The 20,784-nt window shown below is 37.7% G+C and overlaps 1 protein-coding gene across 1 annotated transcript in view; it reads right to left on the bottom strand.

The window, feature by feature from the left end:
- The window catches only part of CATSPERE (catsper channel auxiliary subunit epsilon), a 199,859-nt gene that overhangs the window by 51,983 nt on the left and 127,092 nt on the right, over positions 1 to 20,784 (bottom strand). The window contains exons 9-10 of the mRNA XM_047077101.1: positions 13,336 to 13,810; positions 4,229 to 4,671 (exon numbers count right to left, since the gene is read on the bottom strand). Coding sequence (XP_046933057.1) covers positions 4,229 to 4,671; positions 13,336 to 13,810 — 918 coding nt within the window. The remainder of the gene's footprint in view (positions 1 to 4,228; positions 4,672 to 13,335; positions 13,811 to 20,784) is intronic.

Raw genomic sequence — 20,784 nt, 5'->3', positions numbered from 1 at the left:
CCATCGATGGATGAATGGATAAAGAAGATGTGGTGGTATATGTATACAATGGAGTATTGCTCGGCAATCAAAAAGAATGAAATCTTGCCATTTGCAATTACGTGGATGGAACTGGAGGGTATTATGCTAAGCGAAATTAGTCAGAGAAAGACAAATATCATATGACTTCATTCATATGAGGACTTTAAGATCCAAAACAGATGAACATAAGGGAAGGGAAGCAAAAATAATATAAAAACAGGGAGGGGGGTGAAACAGAAGAGACTCTTAAATATGGAGAACAAACAGAGGGTTCCTGGAGGGGTTGTGGGAGGGGGGATGGGCTAAATGGGTAAGGGGCATTAAGGAATCTGCTCCTGAAATCACTGTTGCACTATATGCTAACTAATTTGGGTGTAAATTTTTAAAAAATGTGCCTCAGAATTGGTGAAACGTGGTGGTGGGAGCAGTAGCAACAGCCTTAAGAGCAGCACCCACAGTGGTGATTGTGGTGGTAGCAGCAATGCATAAACATAGTGCTTGCCAGGTACCAGACGCAGCTCCAAGGCTTTACATACCTAAACTAATTTTCATCCTAATAACCTTACAAAGTAAATATTATGATAATGACTATATTATATAATTTCATTGTATTAACATGTTAACAAAATTATATGTTAATATATTTTATTACATATAATATATTATTATTATTATCATCATTACTTAGATGAGGGTACGGAGGCATAGAAAGACTAAAAAACTTGCTTCTCTGAGTAAGTATTTTTGTGTTTTTTTGGGGGTAAACACCCAGTACGGCGATTACTGGATCAAAGAGGACTTCCATTTTCAACTTTTTGAGGAGCCTCCATACTGTTTTCCGGAGTGGCTGCACCAGTGTGCATTCCCACCAACAGCACAAGAAGGTTCCCCTTTCTCCACATCCTCGCCAACACCTTGTGTTTTTGCTTTTAGCCGTTCTGACAGGTGTGATACATGCACCCCTATGTTTATAGCAGCATCATCTACAAGAGCCAATTATGGAAGCAGCCCAAGTATCCACTGATTGATGACTGGATAAAGAAGAGGTGATATATATATATATATATATATCAGAGGTGATTATATAATATATAATATATATGTATTTTATATATATATATATATATTATACACACACATATATGCAGTGGCATATTATTCCACCACACAAAAAAGAATGAAACCTTGCCATTTGCAATGGCATTTTTTGGAACTAGAGAGCGTAATGCTAAGTGAAATAAGTCAGAGACAGACAAATAGCATATGATTTCACTCAGACGTGGAATTTAAGAAAGCAAAAAATGAGCAAAGAGGAAAAAAAAAAGAGAGAGAGAGACAAACCAAGAAACAGACTCTTGGTCACCGGAGGGAAGGTGGGTGGGGGGAAAGGGGAAATAGGTGATGGGAATTAAGGAGGGCACTTGTTGTGATGAGCACTGGGTGATGTAGGGAAGTGTTGAAGCACTACATTGTGTACCTAAAACTAATGTAACATTATATGGTAAGCATACTGGAATTAAAATAATTTAATAAAAAAGTTAGATGTAAAAGCAGTCTTAAGATTTTTATGGAATCAAATTTTAAAAAACTTGCTTAATGTCATCAGTTAATGTGCATTGCTAACAAATGACAGAGCTAGTATTTTATCAAAACAGGTAAATTTTTATATCCTTGGTCATTTGTATATTTTGACTGGTAACTTATTTTGAAGTTCTAAACTGCAAATGGGCAAATGCACACGAGACAGCCCAGTCTTGGAAAGAAAACTTATGAGAGCATCTGCAGATATTGGGGCTAGATAATGAAAGAAAATATTCCTGGGCTAAAGGAAGTGGAACTCTTTTCTGTTTTTGTTCTGGAAGAAGGGGTAACTCAGTTTCAGAAAAGTGAGTTGAAGATACTCCTTATTTCTTGAAACATGATCAATTGAGTCTCATTTTATTCATTATGTTTTACTTTTCCCCTGTACCTTCTTCCCCCATTTCCTGTCTCCACTGTAGGCCCCCATAATATTTATCAAACAAGTATGATGTCATCATACTTGATGATGTCATATTGTCTGATATATGTCCTCGGGTATCTTTGTATCCACGGAAAATGAATAATGCTTTTCTTTTTGTTGCTTGTGATTTGTATGCGGGTGTTTGTAATTTTTGTAAATGTTACCATGTGATCAGTCTCAGTTCCTCACTTAACACTGTTTTCTACTCGACACCGTTTTAAGATCTATCCCTATGACTGTACACAAACCTAAATCAGCTTTCTTTGTTTCTAAACCCATTTCTGCCAGATTGCATTATTATTGTAGTTGTGGAATGAAACATTATGAACTGGTGAAATGTCAGTTACTGCTTCTCTGAGAACTAAACTGATTGCTTTGGAAAGTTTTAATAAACCAAGTTCCTGAAGAAATTGCTGAATTAGGTATGAGCAAGGTAACAATAAAAAGCTGGTTGAAAATTAAAAAAAAAAAAGAACTTTGGTTCCTTTCCCAGTGTCATTAATTTTGTTTTCCCTCCTCTACTTAATTTATCTTTTTAAGAATTTTTTAAATGTTTGTTTATTTTTGAGAGAGAGAGAGCGAGAGAGAGCATGAGAGGCAGAGGGCAGAGACAGAAGGAGACACAGAATCCGAAGCAGGCTTCAGGCTCTGAGCTGTCAGCACAGAGCCCGATGTGGGGCTCCAACTCACAGAGTGCAAGCTTATGAACTGAGCTGAAGTCAGAGGCTTAACTGACAGAGCCACCCAGTCGCCCCTTCCCTTCTCTACTTTAAAGAAACAGAAATGGGAAGTCAGCGATAATGCATTACAAATAAGGTTATTCAAGAAAGGAGGCGAGGCGCTCCAATAAGTTGACTTATTTCAAAGAAAAGCCTGTGGTCCTATATTAAAAGATTGACTAACGAATGCACATTCATTTATTGAAGTTAAAGTACAATGCTTCATATATATGTTTCATGTTTTAGGATTCTCTGCTTTAACTGACTTTGGAATTAACTCAACACTCCATTGCATTGCATCAGTTCAGAGGCCCACCCTCATATATGCTAAAGAAAGCTGAGCCTAGAAAGAGAAGGTGGGAAACAGAATAGAGAGTGTTGGGGAAAAAACTGTAGTAACGCATAAAACGCTTATGCTATAATGTTCATCGGAAAGTAGTACACAAAATAATATATGCAGTTCATTCATACCTAATTGTGCTGGACTGTTTCCAAAGCTAGCTTCAGTGATTCCTCTCCTTCCTGTAGGCACCACCCCTCACAGCGTAAGTAACCTGGACTGGCCTCATGAATTGCTTTGACAAATAGAATGTGGCCGAGAAGAGGCCTTGTGGCTTCCACTCATGCAGTCTTGGAATACTGCCCTATGACCGCCTTGGGGAAAAGCCAGGTCTGGCCTGGACAATTGAGGTCACATGGTTCACAGACAAGTGCTCAGCTGATGTCCCTTCTACAAACAAGCCAGCGTGAGCGCCAACCACATGACATGTGTTTGAGGCCATCTTAGATCACCTTGTCCCAGACAAACCACCAGATGAATAAACCCAGGTGAAACCAGCGGAATTGCCCAGCCTCTCACGACCCAAATGTTGACAAATAGATTTGGATACTGTTTGAAGCCATCGCGTTTTGGGTGATGTTATAGTATAATAGGTGGCTGATAGAAGTCCATACAAAGCCATGCATTAAAAACAAAAAAGGAAGCAGGAAGCAGATAATACAATTGACAAAGAATTCTGCAGGAATGTGCTTTTAGGCAGCAAAGAGGCCTTTTGGATATTAAAAGTGAAATGTGTGACTCAGGAGCTAATGGCTTATCATTTATTTATTAAAAACTTGTATATTTCTCAACATTTTCCAAGCTAAACCTAGAAGGAAAATATTTTTTTAAAAAATACATTCACTCACACATACACACACACACACACACACACACACACACACACACACACATTTACAACAGACAAAGAAAGTTCTAATTTGTCTTCACATCAAACACTGTTTACCACAACCAGTTAACAGAAATTACTGCAACATTGGCCAAGAGAACCTAAAACTAAGGATACGTGATATCATGAGAAAACCTCAAGGAATGTGACTGACAATGCTAGACGCTATTTTTTTGGTGGTAGGATTTATAAAAGTCAATATTATAATTTTACATTTATTACAGTCATATGAATACATTTTCAAACTATCAACTTACCATGGTTTTAGTGCAGTATCCTAGGGCAACTTCATAGTGAACCTGATATGTCTCTTGTAATATATTTGGGCCGTATGATTCCACCACAATATACAGACCAACATTTTCTGGATAGACTATTTGAGTCCAGATGGACACGTTCTGTCCCTTGTCCAAAAAGAAAAAAACACTAAAAATATTATTAAGAAATGCCACGTAGGGGCATTTCTCTCTTGAATTGAAAGTTACACTTTTCGCTTCTAGTCTTAAAGGATATTCCTGTGGACGTATTGTGCCATTTTCAAAAACATATATGAGATACATTAGCCCAGAGGAACTCATCGAGACTGCTGACTTCAGTGTACTATTTGTCCATGCGTGTAGTTTTACCGCATCTTTAATATTGGCCTTGAAGTAGAACATTATGTTATTTTCCATTTTCACCACCACATTTCCATAATAATCTGGAAAAGGAGGAGAAAAGTTTGTGTTATTCTAAGTAACCGCGAATCCATGCACTTTTAACCAAAATAATTTCTTTTGTAGTAAGGAAGGATTTGTCTGTTTTGAGAAAGTTAGAGTGTGCAGGCAGAAAACTACAACTTTACGTGATGCTGAAGGACATCTCTCCCACTTCATAGTGGGGCAATGTTTCCCCTGGATAGATTTCTTCTTGCGTGTACAATATCACTTAGGTATATATGACATCATTTCCATTAAAAAGCTAGAATTAGTGCATTAAATAATAATAAGGATAGGCATGACAAGAATCATATTATTAGGAAGCATTGCATTATGGACAGCATTGTGTCCCCCCAAGTGAAAATATCTTTAAAGAGGTAATTAAGGTTAAACTAGGTCATAAGGGAGGGGCCCTAATCCAATATGACTGGTATTCTTATTTATAAGAGGAATAAGAGACATCAGATCTCTGTCTCTCTCTCTCTGCATGCACACAGAAAAAAAGGCCATATGAGGGCACAGTGAGAAGGTGGCCTATGTCTCTAAGCCAAGAAGACGATCCTCACCAGAAACCAACCGTGAGATCACCTTGGTCTTGGGCTTTTGGAGTCCAGAACTGTGATAACATAAAATTGTATTGTTTAAGCCACCTAGCCCATGATATTTTGTTACAGTAGCCCTAGCAGACTAACAAAACTGGGATAAGAAACGGGGGTGGGTGTTGGTTCCTCTCATGTTCACTCTATAAATAAAAGCCAACTTCTTCCCTTAACAGAGTTTTATGCCTAAGTCATAGAGGTTCATAGACAATAAGTCTCTTACATTCTTTGGTTTTATAGTCATATCTGTAAAATGAAGAGTGGAGCTAGTTGATTTCATAGCTTTCTTTCCATATACGACTTTCTCCGTGTACAGCTTCTAGGGGTATACTTTCCTTAACTAAAAAAACAAAAAAACAAAAAAACCCAAAAACCCGACAACAACAACAACAACAACAACACCCCAAAACAAACCCAAACCACCCAATGCTTTAAGGGGACTGACCAAAAGGAGGAAGGTCGATTCGTAGAGTCAGGAAGGTTCAGAGTATATTATGTGTATGCATCTTACATTTGAAATTTGAATAAATAAGTGATATTTTCACAGACTGCTGTAGTTTATATGCTAATAAAACCCCTAAATCAGAAATGCCGATTTTTTTTTTTTAGGATCAGAATACTTTAATAAGACATCACTGTCCACATAGATGTCCTTATAACGTTAAGCTGTCACACAGTCCTAGTGTTGTCAGTAGAAATTCAACAATATAATAATGTTGGCGAAATTATTACATTGATTGGTAAGGTGAATATGAAGCTTGGAATATTCTTCTGAGTCTTTTAGTAAAACTGCAAGGGTACGCTGCCCTTAGCGCTAAGGCAACACACAGGGCATCCAACACCAGTGCTGACAGGTCAGTAACACTGTGATGCTAAAGTGATTTGGTAACTTTTCTCATGGAACTTAGATCCTTTATAAATTTAATTTTGTTTTGTTGTGCTTTTGACAAAAAGTCCATCCAGGCGTACCAAATTCTTGGCCTGCTGTGCTGTGTGTGTGTGTGTGTGTGTGTTTCTAGAAACTTCACAAGGTGGAAGGAGGAGAGAAGGATGGATGCGGGTGGATGACCTAACAGAATATATCCAGATGTTGAGTGAGAAAAGTCGTTGCAGGATACACACAGTATGATGATATATAAGGTTTAAAATCTCACAAAACAAAAAACACATATTGCTTTAGGATCTTACATAGTGTCCAGGTCACTTGGTGACGTGGTCCTTGCCTTCTCCCACCAGCCTTGTTGCCACTTTTGGTCTCACCCTCTACCATCTAGTCATACACGATTAACTTCAGTTCCACGAACTTGCCATGTTCTCTTGCACCTCTGGGTCTTTGCTACTTCAACTCTCATCCTGACCATTGATCTAATTTTTCTAGTGTGTACCTTCTCCCTGGTTTTGGTTTAGAGGGCTTTTCCCCTGTGTGGACTTTTCTTTTTCTTTTTTTAATGTTTTCTTATTTATTTTTGACACACAGAGAGAGAGATGGATCATGAGTGGGGGAGGGGTAGAGAGAGAGAGGGAGATGGAGAATCCTAAGCAGGTTCCACAGGGTCAGCACAGAGCCTGATGGGGGCTCAGACTCATGAACCATGAGATCCTGACCTAGGCCAAATGCAAGAGCTGGACACTTAACCAACTGAACCACCCAGGCGCCTCTGTGTAGACTTTTCTGATTTCATAAATCTGAATTAGGTGTCCCTTCTGTGTGCTATATGGCACTCTCTCTTCTGCTTATCTCGCTGCTCGTTGAAACATTATTAAATGAATTTTGGATTGAATATTAAGAAGAAAATTAGGAATGACTTTAAAACAATGAGATTAAAAACACTGTATATAAAAGTTTGGGGATGCAGATAAAGCCGTAGTGAGAAAAATTCATAGCCTTATGCTTATTTGTAGCTTTAAATGCTTAGAAAATAAGACTGAAAATAAATGAACTAATCATTTAACATAAGAAGCAGGCCACAGAGCACCAAAGTTACAAAAAAAAAAAAAAAAAAAGCACAAGTGAAGAATCAATAATGACAAAAGCAGAAATTAAGGAATTAAATAGAAAGCAGATTTGATAAATAAATTAAGAGTACTTTTCAAAACAAAGAAAACAAAGCCAAAAAAAAACCCCTAAACACAATAAACAATATCTTGTGAGCCAAATTAATAAGGGGTGGGATACAGACAACATTATAAATAAGAAAGAGAATACTATTACAGACAATAAGCAATCTAAAAATTAAAATGGAAAACCTTTGCCAATAAAGTAGCAAATCCAGATAAAATGAATGATTTCCTAAGGAAATACAAACTTCTAAAATTGACTAAAGAGATGGGATATTTGAAGAAACCAATTAGAGAAAATACAAATAATGAAGTGTACAACATTCCTGCTTGCGAAGACCTAATATTGCACACATATCATCATCTCTTCAATAAATTGCATGCCTGTTCTGGCTACACAGTGTTCTAGAAACTTGTGGGGGATACATTAGGGGAAAACCCAGAAAGTCCTCCCTCTTGTGTAACTTACATTCCTGCAGGAATACAGTCAATAGGACATGAAAATAAGTGAATTATGTGGTGTGTTAGGAGATTAGGGCTACAGTAATCAAAACGACAGAGAGCTCATGCAGGTAGGAGTGGAACAGAATAACCTAGAAAATGAACCTGGTTGACACGAGTAATAAACAGATAAGGAAGGTGGTATTTCAAATCTGGGGGGTAAGGGTTGGTTTCTAAAACAGTGATTTGAAGGCAACATCAGCTTTCAGTGAAAGACATAAAGACAAAAAATAGAACGAAATTCTTAACTTATACCAAACACAATTCTGGATGAATTAAAGATTGAAATATGCAAATTAGAAAAGTAAAAATGATAAAAGAAAATACTTAGTAATATTTTTGTAATTGGAAAGACCTTTCAAATTATGACATTACATCCAAAGTCACAAGTAAAAATATTAACAAATTTAACTACACAAAAACACAAATTCTAAATACCAAATCCCTCCAAAAAGGTACAAGAAATTACATACAAGAGACAATATTTGCAATACATGTCAAAGATAAATGGTGAATATACACTGTGAGTAACAACCATATCAGTATCAATAAGAAAATAGATAACCCCATGCAAAAATATCTCAAGAGTAAGAACTGACAATCCATAGAAGAATATGGCCAATAAACACATGAAACTAGATATAACTTCTAATTATAAAATGAGTCCTAAAAGGAGAATTACCCACTTTTTTCTGTACTGTGGGTAAATATCAAATATTTTCATATGGAAAATACACATTTTCTAATACTTTTGGGGAAACAGACTGTGGCAACTTTTGCTGGAGAGCAACTGGAAAGATGTATTGATTTTTTGAATATTCAGAGCTTTGAATCACGAATTCTACATCTAATAACTTATATCAAAGAATACCTGTACAAGTGTAGAAAACATATACATATATAGAAGCACATTTCCTGCAGCATTATTTGTAGTAGCAAAAGAAATGAAGCCTGATATCTATGTAAATATGTTTATACTCCTATTGGTCTAAATAATAGTACAGTTAAACCATGAACACTGTGGCAGTGAAAGTGGCATAGTTTTTATGTGTATTAGATATTTTGAAAATACAGCTTATTATGTTTTGAATTTTCTTTTTCAAGAGTCTGAATAAATTCACAGGAACTTTTGAATAGTGGGTTATTTGAGGAATGAAAATGGTGAAGGTGGAAGGCTTTTGACTTCATATTTCATGTTTATGAATTGTTTAAGCTTTTTATTTCTGTGTTTCCAAATGGCCTTCAGTACAACATTCAGACTTTAAGGTCCCTCTAAAATGTATCCTCAAGTGTTGGGATGAGCACTGGGTGTTGTATGTAGTGATGAATCACTGAATTCTACTCCTGAAACTAATATTACATTGTATGTTAACTAACTAAAATTTAAATTAAAAAAAATTTTTAAAGTTTATTTATTTTTGAGAGAGAGAGAGAGAGAGAGAGAGACAGAGAGAGACAGAGCATGAGCGGGGGAGGACAGAGAAAGAGGGAGTCCCAGAATCTGAAGCAGAGCTGTCAGCAAAGAGCCCAATGTGGGGCTTGAACTCACAAAAGGTGAGATCATGACCTGAGCTGAAGCCAGATGCTTAATCTACTGAGCCACCCAGGCGCCCCCTAACCAAAATTTAAATTAAAAAATGTACATATACATTTTTATACACTTGTGTAAAATGCACATACCCATACAGATATGTTAGTGGAATGCTGTGTTGGGACAAATGTAACATTAAAAAAATATTTTCTATAAAAAAAGTAAAAAATAAAATCTATCCCCAATTTACTATTCTAACCTTATCTCCTTATCATGGTGGCCAGCGGTCTTTTAAAAACACAAATATTCTGCTTCTCTCTTGCTGAAAACTCTTTAGAACTCCCTATACAGGCTGCAGGAGAAGGTCCAATTTTCTCACATGGCTTGTGAGGACTTTCATAATCTGAACTTCATTTCTCCAGGGGAGACTTCTTTTTTTCTCTGGAGAACTCTGTTTCAGCAGTGTATTCTTTCGAGTCCTGGGTTGTACCCTGTTGTCTCTGTCTCTGGGTGGTTGGGTACACTGTCTTCATTGTCTTCACTGCTTACCTAACGTCTACCCATTTCCCAGTTCCCATTACCCATTTCCCAAGCCTCAGCTTAGACATCACTTCTCCAAGGAAGCCTTCTGTATCTCCCAGACTTGAGTAAGGTACTCGATTTATGTGATTCTGTAGCGCCCAATATTGGCTCTGTTATAGCATTAGCCATGTTGCATTGTTTGTAGGTTTACTTGTCTTTATCCTCTGCAATTTTGTAAGTGCTAAAAGGGTGGGGATTGTGTCCAATTTCCATGCTATCTCCAACTCCCAGAAGAGCATCTCGCAAATAGTGCGTGTTCAATGAATACATGCTCATCCATTTATTCAAAAAAGTACCTATTATATACTATATTAGACACTGTGGGTAAAGCAGCAAATATAACAAAGTCACACAAAGCTTGTTTTTTGTTGGAAGATTCAGTTAATGAATAAGTACACGTGTAATTTGTTGGATGAGAAGTGCTGTGAACAAAATGAAGAAGTGTAAGGGACACAGCATGGGAGTTAGGTCAGGGTTAGGGAAGAGCTCTCCAAACAGTTGGCATTTGGACTTAAACCTGAATCCAATGTTAAGAGTCATGTAGACATCAATGTGAACAACGCTTTTGGCATATGAAACAGTAGGTAACCAGGGAACAGCAAAGAGGCCTGTCTGCAGCTAGGTAACAGTGAACAAAGGGTCAAGTGATAGATGACATCAGAGTCTGGGGCCAAACCACATACTACTTTTCGGGCCATGGTAACAGTTTTGGATTTTATCCTGAGTGATGCAGGAAGCCAAATGAGGGTTTTAAGCTGAGGAGTATTGTGATTTTGCATGTTTTGAAAGGCTCACGCTAGCTTCCCAGTGACTGTAATCTGGTGGAGGCAGGGAGAGCACATGAAAGGCTCTTACACATATGGGCTGGAGAGGACACTGGCTTGGACTGGAGTGAGGATGGTGGAAAGGGGTTAGATTTTAGATAGACTTTTTAGATAGAGCCACCAGGAGCTGCTCGTGGATTAGTTGTGGGATGTCAAAGGGAAAGATTCGAGGATGAGGTCAAGGTTTGTGCCTGGGAAGACAGGAAGAGGTGATATTTACTTGACAGGAAAGGACTAGGCAAGGAGCAGGTTGAGATAGGAGTGAGAAACTCAGGGATCCATTCTTGGATGTCAAATCTAAGATGCCTACTAGTCATCCGAATGAAGGTATGCTGAAGGCAGCTGGGAATAAGGCCTGGAGTTGAGGCTAGGGCTTATGGCCAGAGGGCAGAGCAAATGTAAACAGAACTCAGAAGATTCCTGAAAACTAAACCCTGAGGTGCCTCTCCATTTGGGAATCAGGAAGATGAAGATGGAAAAGAGGCTGAGGAGGAGTAGCTAGTGAGGTAGTAGGAAGAGTAAAAAAGCGATAGCCCAAAAGTCAGGTGAGAAAAAGCATTTTGAAGGGGACAACTCTTGTGCTGTTGGTGGGGATGCAAACTGGTGCAGCCACTCTGGTTTCTCAAAAAGCTAATACCAGAACTACCCGATGATCCAGCAATTGCACTACTAGGTGTTTACCCCAAGGATACAAAAACGCAGATTCAAAGGGGTCCATGTACCCCAGTGTTTATAGCAGTATTATCAACAATAGCCAAACTATGGAGGGAGACCCAATGTCCATTAACTAGTGAATGGATAAAGAAGATGTGGTGTATATATACACAAAGGAATAATACCCAGCCATCAAAAAGAGTGAAATCTTGCCATTTGCAATAACATGGATGGAGATAGGGTATATTACGCTAAGCAAAATAAGTCAAAGACAAGCACCATATGATTTCACTCATATGTGGAAGCTAAGAAACAAAACATGGAGATGTTGAAAGGGGTAAAAAGAGGTAAAAAGTGATTCTTAACGATAGAGAACAAATAGGATTGATGGAGGGAGGTGGGTGGGGGATGGGCTAGATGGGTGATGGGCATTAAGGAGGGCACTTGTTATGATGAGCACTGGGTGTTGTATGTAGTGATGAATCACTGAATTCTATCCTGAAACCATTGTTGCACTGTATGTTAACCAATTAGAATTTCAATAAAAGTAAAAAATAAACTTCAAAAAGAAAAAGTATTTCAAGAATAAGGCCCTGCTAAGTGGTTTCCAATGCTGCTGCCAGGTCATGGAAGATGGCTGAAAATTGGCCATTGGGTTAGCACAGTGGAGGTCATCGAGAACCTTAACAAGAGCAGTTTCCACGGAATATTTGATTAGAGTGCCTTCAAGAGAAAGGGAGGAAAGAGGAAAAAGTGAAAGTAGGCAATATTTTTTAGAGTTTTGTTGTAAAAGGGAACATAAAAATCAAATGGTTGGGAGTTGAAGGGTGATAGAGGTCAAGAAAGACTGATTATGAATGACAGTGACATTTCCTTTAAATTCCATGTTTGGGGTTACCTCCTAACTAGGCTTTTTGAGGATTGCACTTCCTATTTCTCGGCATTGCCTATAATGTTTAGTATGCTACCTCAGGAATAACAAGATCAAGAATAACTACTATTAGCTGAAGGTTTACCATGCACCCAGTTTTATTTTAAGCATTTTACATACAATCTCTTATCCAGTTGACACAGCTGCCCTACATTCTAGATTGGAATACTGAAGCTTGGAAAGGTTCAATGACTTGCTCATGGATGTGAATACAGGTCCACTTAACTCTACAAAATGTGCCATAGCTTGAATTGTGTCCCCTCAGAAAAGATATGTTGATGTTCTAATTCCCAGTACTCCTTCAGAATGTGACCTTATTTGGAAATAGGGTCATTACAGAGGCAATCAGTTAAGATGAGGTGCTCCTGGAGCAGGGTGGGCCCTGGCGTCCTTACAACAAGTTGGCGTGTGAGGACACAGGGAGAATGCGACATCATGATGAAGGCAGAGGTTGGGATGATGCAGCTGCAAGTCAAGGGATGGCCAGGTTTACCAGAAAGCCACCAAAGGCTGGGAAGAAGCAATGAAAGATCCCCCTTTGGGTTTCAGAGGGATTCTGAATTCATGGCATTCAGAGGGAATTCATGGCTTTGCTGACACCCTGAATGTGGACTTCTAGCCTCCAAAATTGAGACAATAAATTCTTGTTGTTTGAAGCCACCCAGCTAGTGGTAGCCCTAAGGAGTCCTAGGAAATGAATACAACACCATATCACTTCCAACACTAAAATGCATATGTATGTGCTGACTGACCGAAATGAATCTAACGGGAAAAAAAAACCCAGAACTGGAGTTGGCCATTTTGCTATGTGAGATCATAACTGACCTTAGTGGAGCTTAAAACATATCCGTTTTTAGGCGGTAAAAAGTACACCTTTCTCTACCCATATACCCATATATTAGTGCATTTATAATTGTTACATCTTCATAAGGAAGGTATCTACTAGAAAATCTAGAATAAATTTTTGCAGACTGAGAATGGCTCACCGATGAAAATAATATGAATGGTGCTGTTCTGTGACAACCTTGATAAGTTTCCAAACTCTGTAGGTGTTTGGATGACTCCAGTCTCGGTGAAATTGTGATAGCAATAGTAGACCCTATGTTTGTCCCATAGTACTAATTCTGGAAGTGCTGAATATAGAAAATGTGCATTTACAAAAGTGTCACTAGGGACATCTAATGCAAAGTCTTGGTTCATCCACTGCTCTGTATCTTCATTATATATTACCAGATAAATCTTTTTGTTGACTGTGCATGCAGAGCAGTAACTTAATAACAAGGCAATCTCCAAAGGGTGTCCTGTATACTCAACATTGTGTATAGTTAGTGTATCGGTTGGTGATATATTTAGAAGGCTTTTCAGTTTTTCAGTAGTCATTATTTTCATAAATTTAAGAAGAGGATATCCAAGATAAAGTTCACTTTTGGTCCAGACTGCGAAGATACTTCTTATTTTACTCTGTAACAAAATGGAAAATAACTTAAAGATCTTTTGTTTTAGGGATGGTCCTTACAATTCCTGTCTTCTAATTTGCTATATTTAAAAATAAAATGTAGTAACTATTAAGGTTTGACTCTTAGTGTATTTCTGAATAATACTCCAGGTATTGAAATACATGACATGGAAATATGTCATATTATATATATTCATAAATATAAGTTATTTCAGTAATTTTATTCTTTATCTATAGACATAATTAATTTTAATTCCCTTTTAAATCCCCAGAGAATATCAGCCTTCTCTTTTCTTATGTATTTATCCACTCTGGCCAGGAGTGCCTTTTTGATGTTCACTACGGTCAAGATATAAAGACACTTCAAACATGAAGTTATTTTTGGAATTATAGCTTCCTTGGATATGAGATCAAGAGAAGAGAGAACTTAAAACTTTGGATCAATACTACCCTTTTATGAACACAGGCTGTTAGAGAGACTGTTGTGTCTGAAATTCAGTGGGCCTAATTTCATTTAGCAAGCCAAGATCCCTCTTCTCCCCTGTCTCTTCTTCCCAATTGTTTCTAATTCTTAGAGATTTTTACTTAATATGTAACTTCTATTTTCATGACTGTCAAAAGAAGTCTCTTGGGCACATAGTGATAAAATGTCGACACTACCCAAGCAATCTACACATTCAATGCAACTCCTATCAAAATAACACCAGCATTCTTCACAGAGCTAGAACAAACAATCCTAAAACTTGTATGGAACCAGAAAAAACTCTGAATAGCCAAAGCAATCTTGAAAAAGAAAAGCAAAGCTGGAGGCATCACAATTCAAGACTACAAACAGTGCTACAAAGCTGTCATCATCAAGACAGTATGGTACTGGCACAAGAACAGACACAATGGAACAGAATTAGAGAACCCAGAAATGGACCCACAAACGTATGGCCAACTAATCTTTGACAAAGCAGGAAAGAATATCCAATGGAAAAAAGACAGTCTCTTCAGCAAGTGGTGCTGGGAAAACTGGACAGCGACATGCAGAAGAATGAACCTGGACCACTTTCTTACACCATACACTCAAATCCATAAACTCAAAATGGATGAAAGACCTAAACATAAGACAGGAAGCCATCAAAAGCCTCGAGGAGAAAACAAGCAACAACCCCTTTGACCTCAGCTGCAGCAACTTCTTACTTGACATTTCTCCAGAGGTAAGGAAAACAAAAGCAAAAATGAACTATAGGGACCTCATCAAGATATAAAGTTTCCGCACAGCGAAGGAAACAATCAGCAAAACTAAAAGGCAACCGAAGGAATGGGAAAAGAAATTTGTAAATGACATATCAGATAAAGGGTTAGTATTCAAAATCTATAAAGAACTTGTCAAACTCAACACCCAAAAAACAAACAATCCAGTGAAGAAATGGGCAAAAGACACGAATAGACGCTTCTCCAAAGAAGACATCCATCCAGATGGCTGACAGACACCTGAAAAAATCCTCAACATCATCCATCATTGGGGAAATACAAATCAAGACCACGATGAGATACCACCTCACACCTGCCAGAATGGCTAACATTAACAACACAGGCAACAACAGATGTTGGCGAGGATGAAGAGAAAGAGGACAACTTTTGCACTGCTAGTAGGAATGCAAACTGGTGCAGCCGCTCTGGAAAACAGTATGGAGGTTCCTCAAAAACTTAAAAATAGAACTACCCTATGACCCAGCAATTGCACTACTAGGTATTTATCCAAAGGATACATGTATGCTGATTTGAAGGGACACATGCACCCTTCAATGTTTATAGCAGCACTATCAACAATAGCCAAAGTATGGAAAGAGCCCAAATGTCCACTGATGGATGAATGGATAAGGAAGACGTGGTGTGTATATATATAATGGAGTATTACTCGGCAATCAAAAAGAATGAAATCTTGCCATTTGCAACTACGTAGATGGAACTGGAGGGTATTGTGCTAAGTGAAATAAGTCAGTAAGAGAAAGACAAATCTATGATTTCACTCATATGTGGAATTTAAGATCCAAAACAGATTAACAGAAGGGAAGGGAAGCAAAATTAATATAAAAACAAAGAGGGAGACAAACCATAAGAGACTCTTAAATACAGAGAAAAAACTGAGGGTTGCTGACAGGGTTTGGGTGGGAGGAAGGGCTAAAGAGGTGAGGGGCATTAAGGAGGGCACTTGTTTGGATGAGCACTGGGTTGTTATATGTAAGTGATGAATCACTAAATTTTATTCCTGAAATTATTATTACACTATATGCTAATTAATTTGTATTTAAACTTTAAAAAATTTTTTAAAAATAAGAAAAAAAATAAAAACTTAAAAAAAAAGTCTAGAGCTTGTGTTGCTTAAATGAGTGTGAGATGATCTTCCAAGAGTAAATATATTAGAAACAAAGTGATGAGCCTCTCATAGAAAAGACCCAAGGTTATGCTCATTCTTGGCAGAGGGATGGGAAGAGGAATCCATCATAAATATGACATATGGGAATTCCAAGGAGCCTCAGCCATCGAATGAGTTTTTACCCACCCACAAACTTTCCCATAGATCTTCACCTAGTGCATAGGTGTAGTAAGCCAAAGGTTTTGGGACAAGGCCAGGGAGCTGAGAGATCCCCTTGAGGCATTCAGGGACTCTCTCAAAAATAAAGCAGTAATCCTCTGAAGACAGGGAGGGGGCAGGCTGCAAGGCAGCAAAGTTGAGAGAAATCCATCTGTACTCCGGATTCTCAGCTATCATAGGCTGGGAGTGGGATACGGGGGTTGAGAGACTCTCCCTCTGAGACATGCTTGGCCTTTACAAAGTGTAAGGCAGCCTCCCTGCCACAACTGGGGACAGGGAAGCATGGGAGAGAGAGAGAGAGAGAGAGAGAGAGAGAGAGAGAGAGAGAGAGAGAGAGAAAGAGAAAGAGAAAGAGAAAGAGAAAGAGAAAGAGAAAGAGAAAGAGAAAGAGAAAGAGAGAGAGGTCTCTCAATGCCTGAAAATCCCAGGGCAGATGAGGAAAGAGAATTCCTTAGAGATCAAAAAGCTGGCAGCTAGACTATAAAGCAGAGACAGCTGTCCTCGAGTTTGGAAAGGTGGTGGGCCAGTTGTAAAGTGTGAAGAGATCCCTGGAATCTTGTCAGTGCTAAGAGCCCAAGTATGGCTAAAGAGGTAATAACTGATAAAAATGCTGAAGGACCTACTGGAAAAGATGGGCAACGCGAGTACAGAGATGGGGAATTTCAGCTGAGATATGTAAATGATAAAAAAGAACAAAGTGAAAATGTTAGAAATAAAAAAAATATGACATCAGGAATAAAAAAATTATTAGACGCATTCAAGAGTAAAGTGGGAAAAGCTGAGGGGCTGTGAGCTTGAAGACAGGTGAATATACAAACTGAAATACAAAGAAAGAAGTAGCGTAAACACAAAATGAACAGACTGAGGTCTGTGGGACAATATTAAATGGTGTCATATATGCATTTCTAAACCCCTAGAAGGAGAGGAAAAACAGAATGGTGCAGAAGAAATATTTGAAGAGATAATGTCCAAGAACATCCCCAAATTAATGACTGACATAATCCCAGAAACCCAAGAGACTCAGTTGAACCACAAACAGGATATATACAAAGGAAATCACACCTAACTACTAATGAATAATACGTAATAAAAATGCTGAAGACCAAAGATAACGTGCAAATTCTAAAAGCAGCGGCAGATAAAAAGACACATTGTATATGTGAGAACAATGGCATGAATGATGGCTGACTTCTTCCCCAAAATGATAGAGGCCATAAGATAATGGAACGATGTCATCATAAATTGCTTTAAAAACAACAAAACCGAGCTGTCATCCTATAATTCTGTATTCAGTGAAAAATGCCCTTCAAAAATGAAGGCCAAAAAATAAAGACACCTTTATACAGACAAATGCTGAGAGAACTTGTTGTATAGGAAAATTCAAAGATATTCCTCAGGCAGAAGGGAAATGGATTCAGGAGGAACTCTGGATATGCAAACAGAAATGAAGCATGCCTGGGAGAATATATCTATAAAGACTTATTTTGCCATCAGTTTATATCTATATATCTATATATCTATACATCTTTATCACAATTGACTATTAATTCATTTATTTACTTTCTTTTTTTTTTGAGAGAGAGAGAGAGAGCACACAAAGTAGGGTAGGGGCAGAGAGAGAGGGAGAGAGAGAATCCCTGTGCTGTCAGCACAGAGCCCAAGGTGGGGCTCGAACTCACAAACCATGAGATCATGACCTGAGCCGAAATCAGTCAGCCGCTTAACTGACTGAGCCACCCAGGCCCCCTGACAATTGACCTTTTTAAAGGAAAAATAGTAACAATATATTTTGAAATTTATAGCATATTTAGAAGTAAAATATGAGATAAAAATATAAAGGGTGGGAGGGATATAAATGGAACCATACAGTCATAAGTTTCTTACACTGTTGTTAAGTATATACTACTTGAAATTAGACTCTGATAAATTAAAGATGATTATTATGGGGCACCTGGGTGGCTCAGTCTGTTGTGCATCAGATTCTTGGTTTTGGCTCAGGTCATAATCCCACAGTTCATGACACTGAGCACTGCATTGGACTCTGCACTGACAGCAGGAAGCCTGCTTGGGATTCTCTCTCTTTCCCCCTCTCTCTGCCCCTTCCCCACTCATGCATGTGCACGTGCATACACTCTCTCTTAAAATAAATAAATAGCCTTAACAAAAAGATTGTTGTACAGCCAAGTGCAATCACTAAAAAGAAGATCTTGAATACAAAAAAAAAATGAACACAGTTGAAAACAGAGATACTGAAAAAAACATGATTCCTTCAGAGGACAAGAAGAGAGAAACAAAGGAACAAAGAACACGTGGGGTTACTAGAAAACAAATACCAAGATGGTAGACTTAACTCCAACCATAGCAGTAGTTATGTTAAATCTAGGTGGACTGAATACTATAATTTTTAAAATATTTTTTAATGTTTATTTTTGAGAGAGAGAGAGACAGAGAGAGAGAGAGAGAGAGCGCAAACAGGGGAGGGGCAGAGAGAAAGGGAGATACAGAATCTGAAGCAGGCTCCAGGCTTTGAGTGGTCAGAATAGAGCCTTACACGCAGCTCGAACTCGTGAACTCGTGAACTCATGAGATCATGACCTGAGCCGAAGTCAGATGCTTAACCAACTGAGCCACCCAGGTGCCCCTGAATACTATAATTTTAAAGCATATATTGTCACACTGGAGAAGAAGCAAGATTGCAGTTTATAAGAAGTATGAAGTCACAGACAGATTGATTGTAAAGGGATAAAAATAATGCACCATATAAGCATGAAACATAAGAAAGCTAGTGCATACCCTCTAAAAGAGTTTAGATAATAAAAGATTGGACACACCCAATGTTGGTGAGATGTGGAACGAAATGAAAAAAAAAACTGCCATAAATATTTTATGTTTTAATTACTATAGCCTTGTAATAAATTTTGATGTATGATAGAAGAAATACTTTGCTACCCAACCATTCCAACTTTCAGCTCTTTACTCTTTGATATGTATTTTAGAATCAGTGTACTGAGCTCCACAAAGTAACATTGGGAGTTTGACTGGAACAGCATCAAATCGATAGATAAATCCAGGAAGAATTGAAAAGCTTAAAATATTCTGTATTCTAATCCATGAACATGATATGGCTATGTATTCGGATCTTTATTAATATTTTTGATAATATTTTATTTTCGTCTCAACCAAGATCTTGTACATTTTTAATGGCATTTGTTCTTGGAAATCTGGAAATTTTTTTGGTTCTCTCTTGAATTTCCATATGACTTTTAGAATCCGCTTCTCAATTTCTATTAGAAGCCTACTGGGATTTTAACTGATGTGTGCTGAATTTCTCAAGCATTGACACCTTAACAGAGTCTTCTCACCCATGAACAGATCTCTCCACTTAAGTCTTTTATTTCACCAGTAATATTTTGTAATGTGTGTGTGTGTGTGTGTGTGTGTGTGTGTGTGTTATATGTGTAGTGTGTGTGGTGGTATGTGTGCGTGGTACCATTTTTTTAAGCTTTTAAATTCCAGTGAGTAACACACAGTGTAATATTAGTTTCAGGTGTACAATATAGTGATTCAACACTTCAGTATATCACCCAGTGCTCATCACTCCTTAATCCCCATCACCTATTTCCATCACCCCTCCACCCACCTCTCTTCTGGACCATAAGTTTGTTCTCTATAGTTAAGAGTCTGTTTCTTGGTCTGCCTCTCCTTCTCTTCCCTTTGCTTGTTCGTTTTGTTTCTTAAATTCCACATGAGTGAAATCATACGGTTATTTGTGTTTTGTAGTCTTTAAGTGTGTATACACTTGCACATCTTTTGTCAGAATCATCCCTAAGCACTTAATATTTTATAATGTACTATATATAAATAGTATTTCTTAAAGTTTCAATTTGTTATTGTTCATTTTTATGCTTGTATATTTCCTATGCAAAATTAAATTGTATATTTCATATGGAAATAAATTTGAGTTTTTATATTGATCTTGTAAACTGCAATCTTAGTAAACATATTTATTAGCCCTGATGGGTTTCTTGTATATTCTGTAACCTTTTCTACATCTAATGATGCTGTTTGGTAATAAAGACAGTTTCACTCTTCCTTTCCAATGTACATGCCTTTGTTTCTTGACTCATTGCACCTACTAGAATGGCCAGCACAATGTTGAATAGAAGTAATAGGAGCACACATTCTTGCCTTGTTCCTTATTTTAAGCAAGGAAGGCAAGAAAAAAAAAGAAATAAAGAATATATAGTGTTAATAGAAAATAGATAACAAAATGGTAGACTTAAAACCCAACCACAGCAATAACTGCATTAAATCTAAGTGGGCTAGTCTTTTACCATCACGTGCAATGTTAGCCATTCATTTTATATGAATGTCCTGTGTTAAGTTGAAGAAATT

Source organism: Lynx rufus, unplaced genomic scaffold, assembly GCF_022079265.1.
Source record: "Lynx rufus isolate CCGP_SWC_20201006 ecotype Redwood Valley unplaced genomic scaffold, mLynRuf1.p SCAF_15, whole genome shotgun sequence".
Lineage (NCBI taxonomy): Eukaryota > Metazoa > Chordata > Mammalia > Carnivora > Felidae > Lynx > Lynx rufus.
Note: the sequence above shows the minus strand (reverse complement) of the source record. Positions and strands in the feature narration are given on the sequence as shown.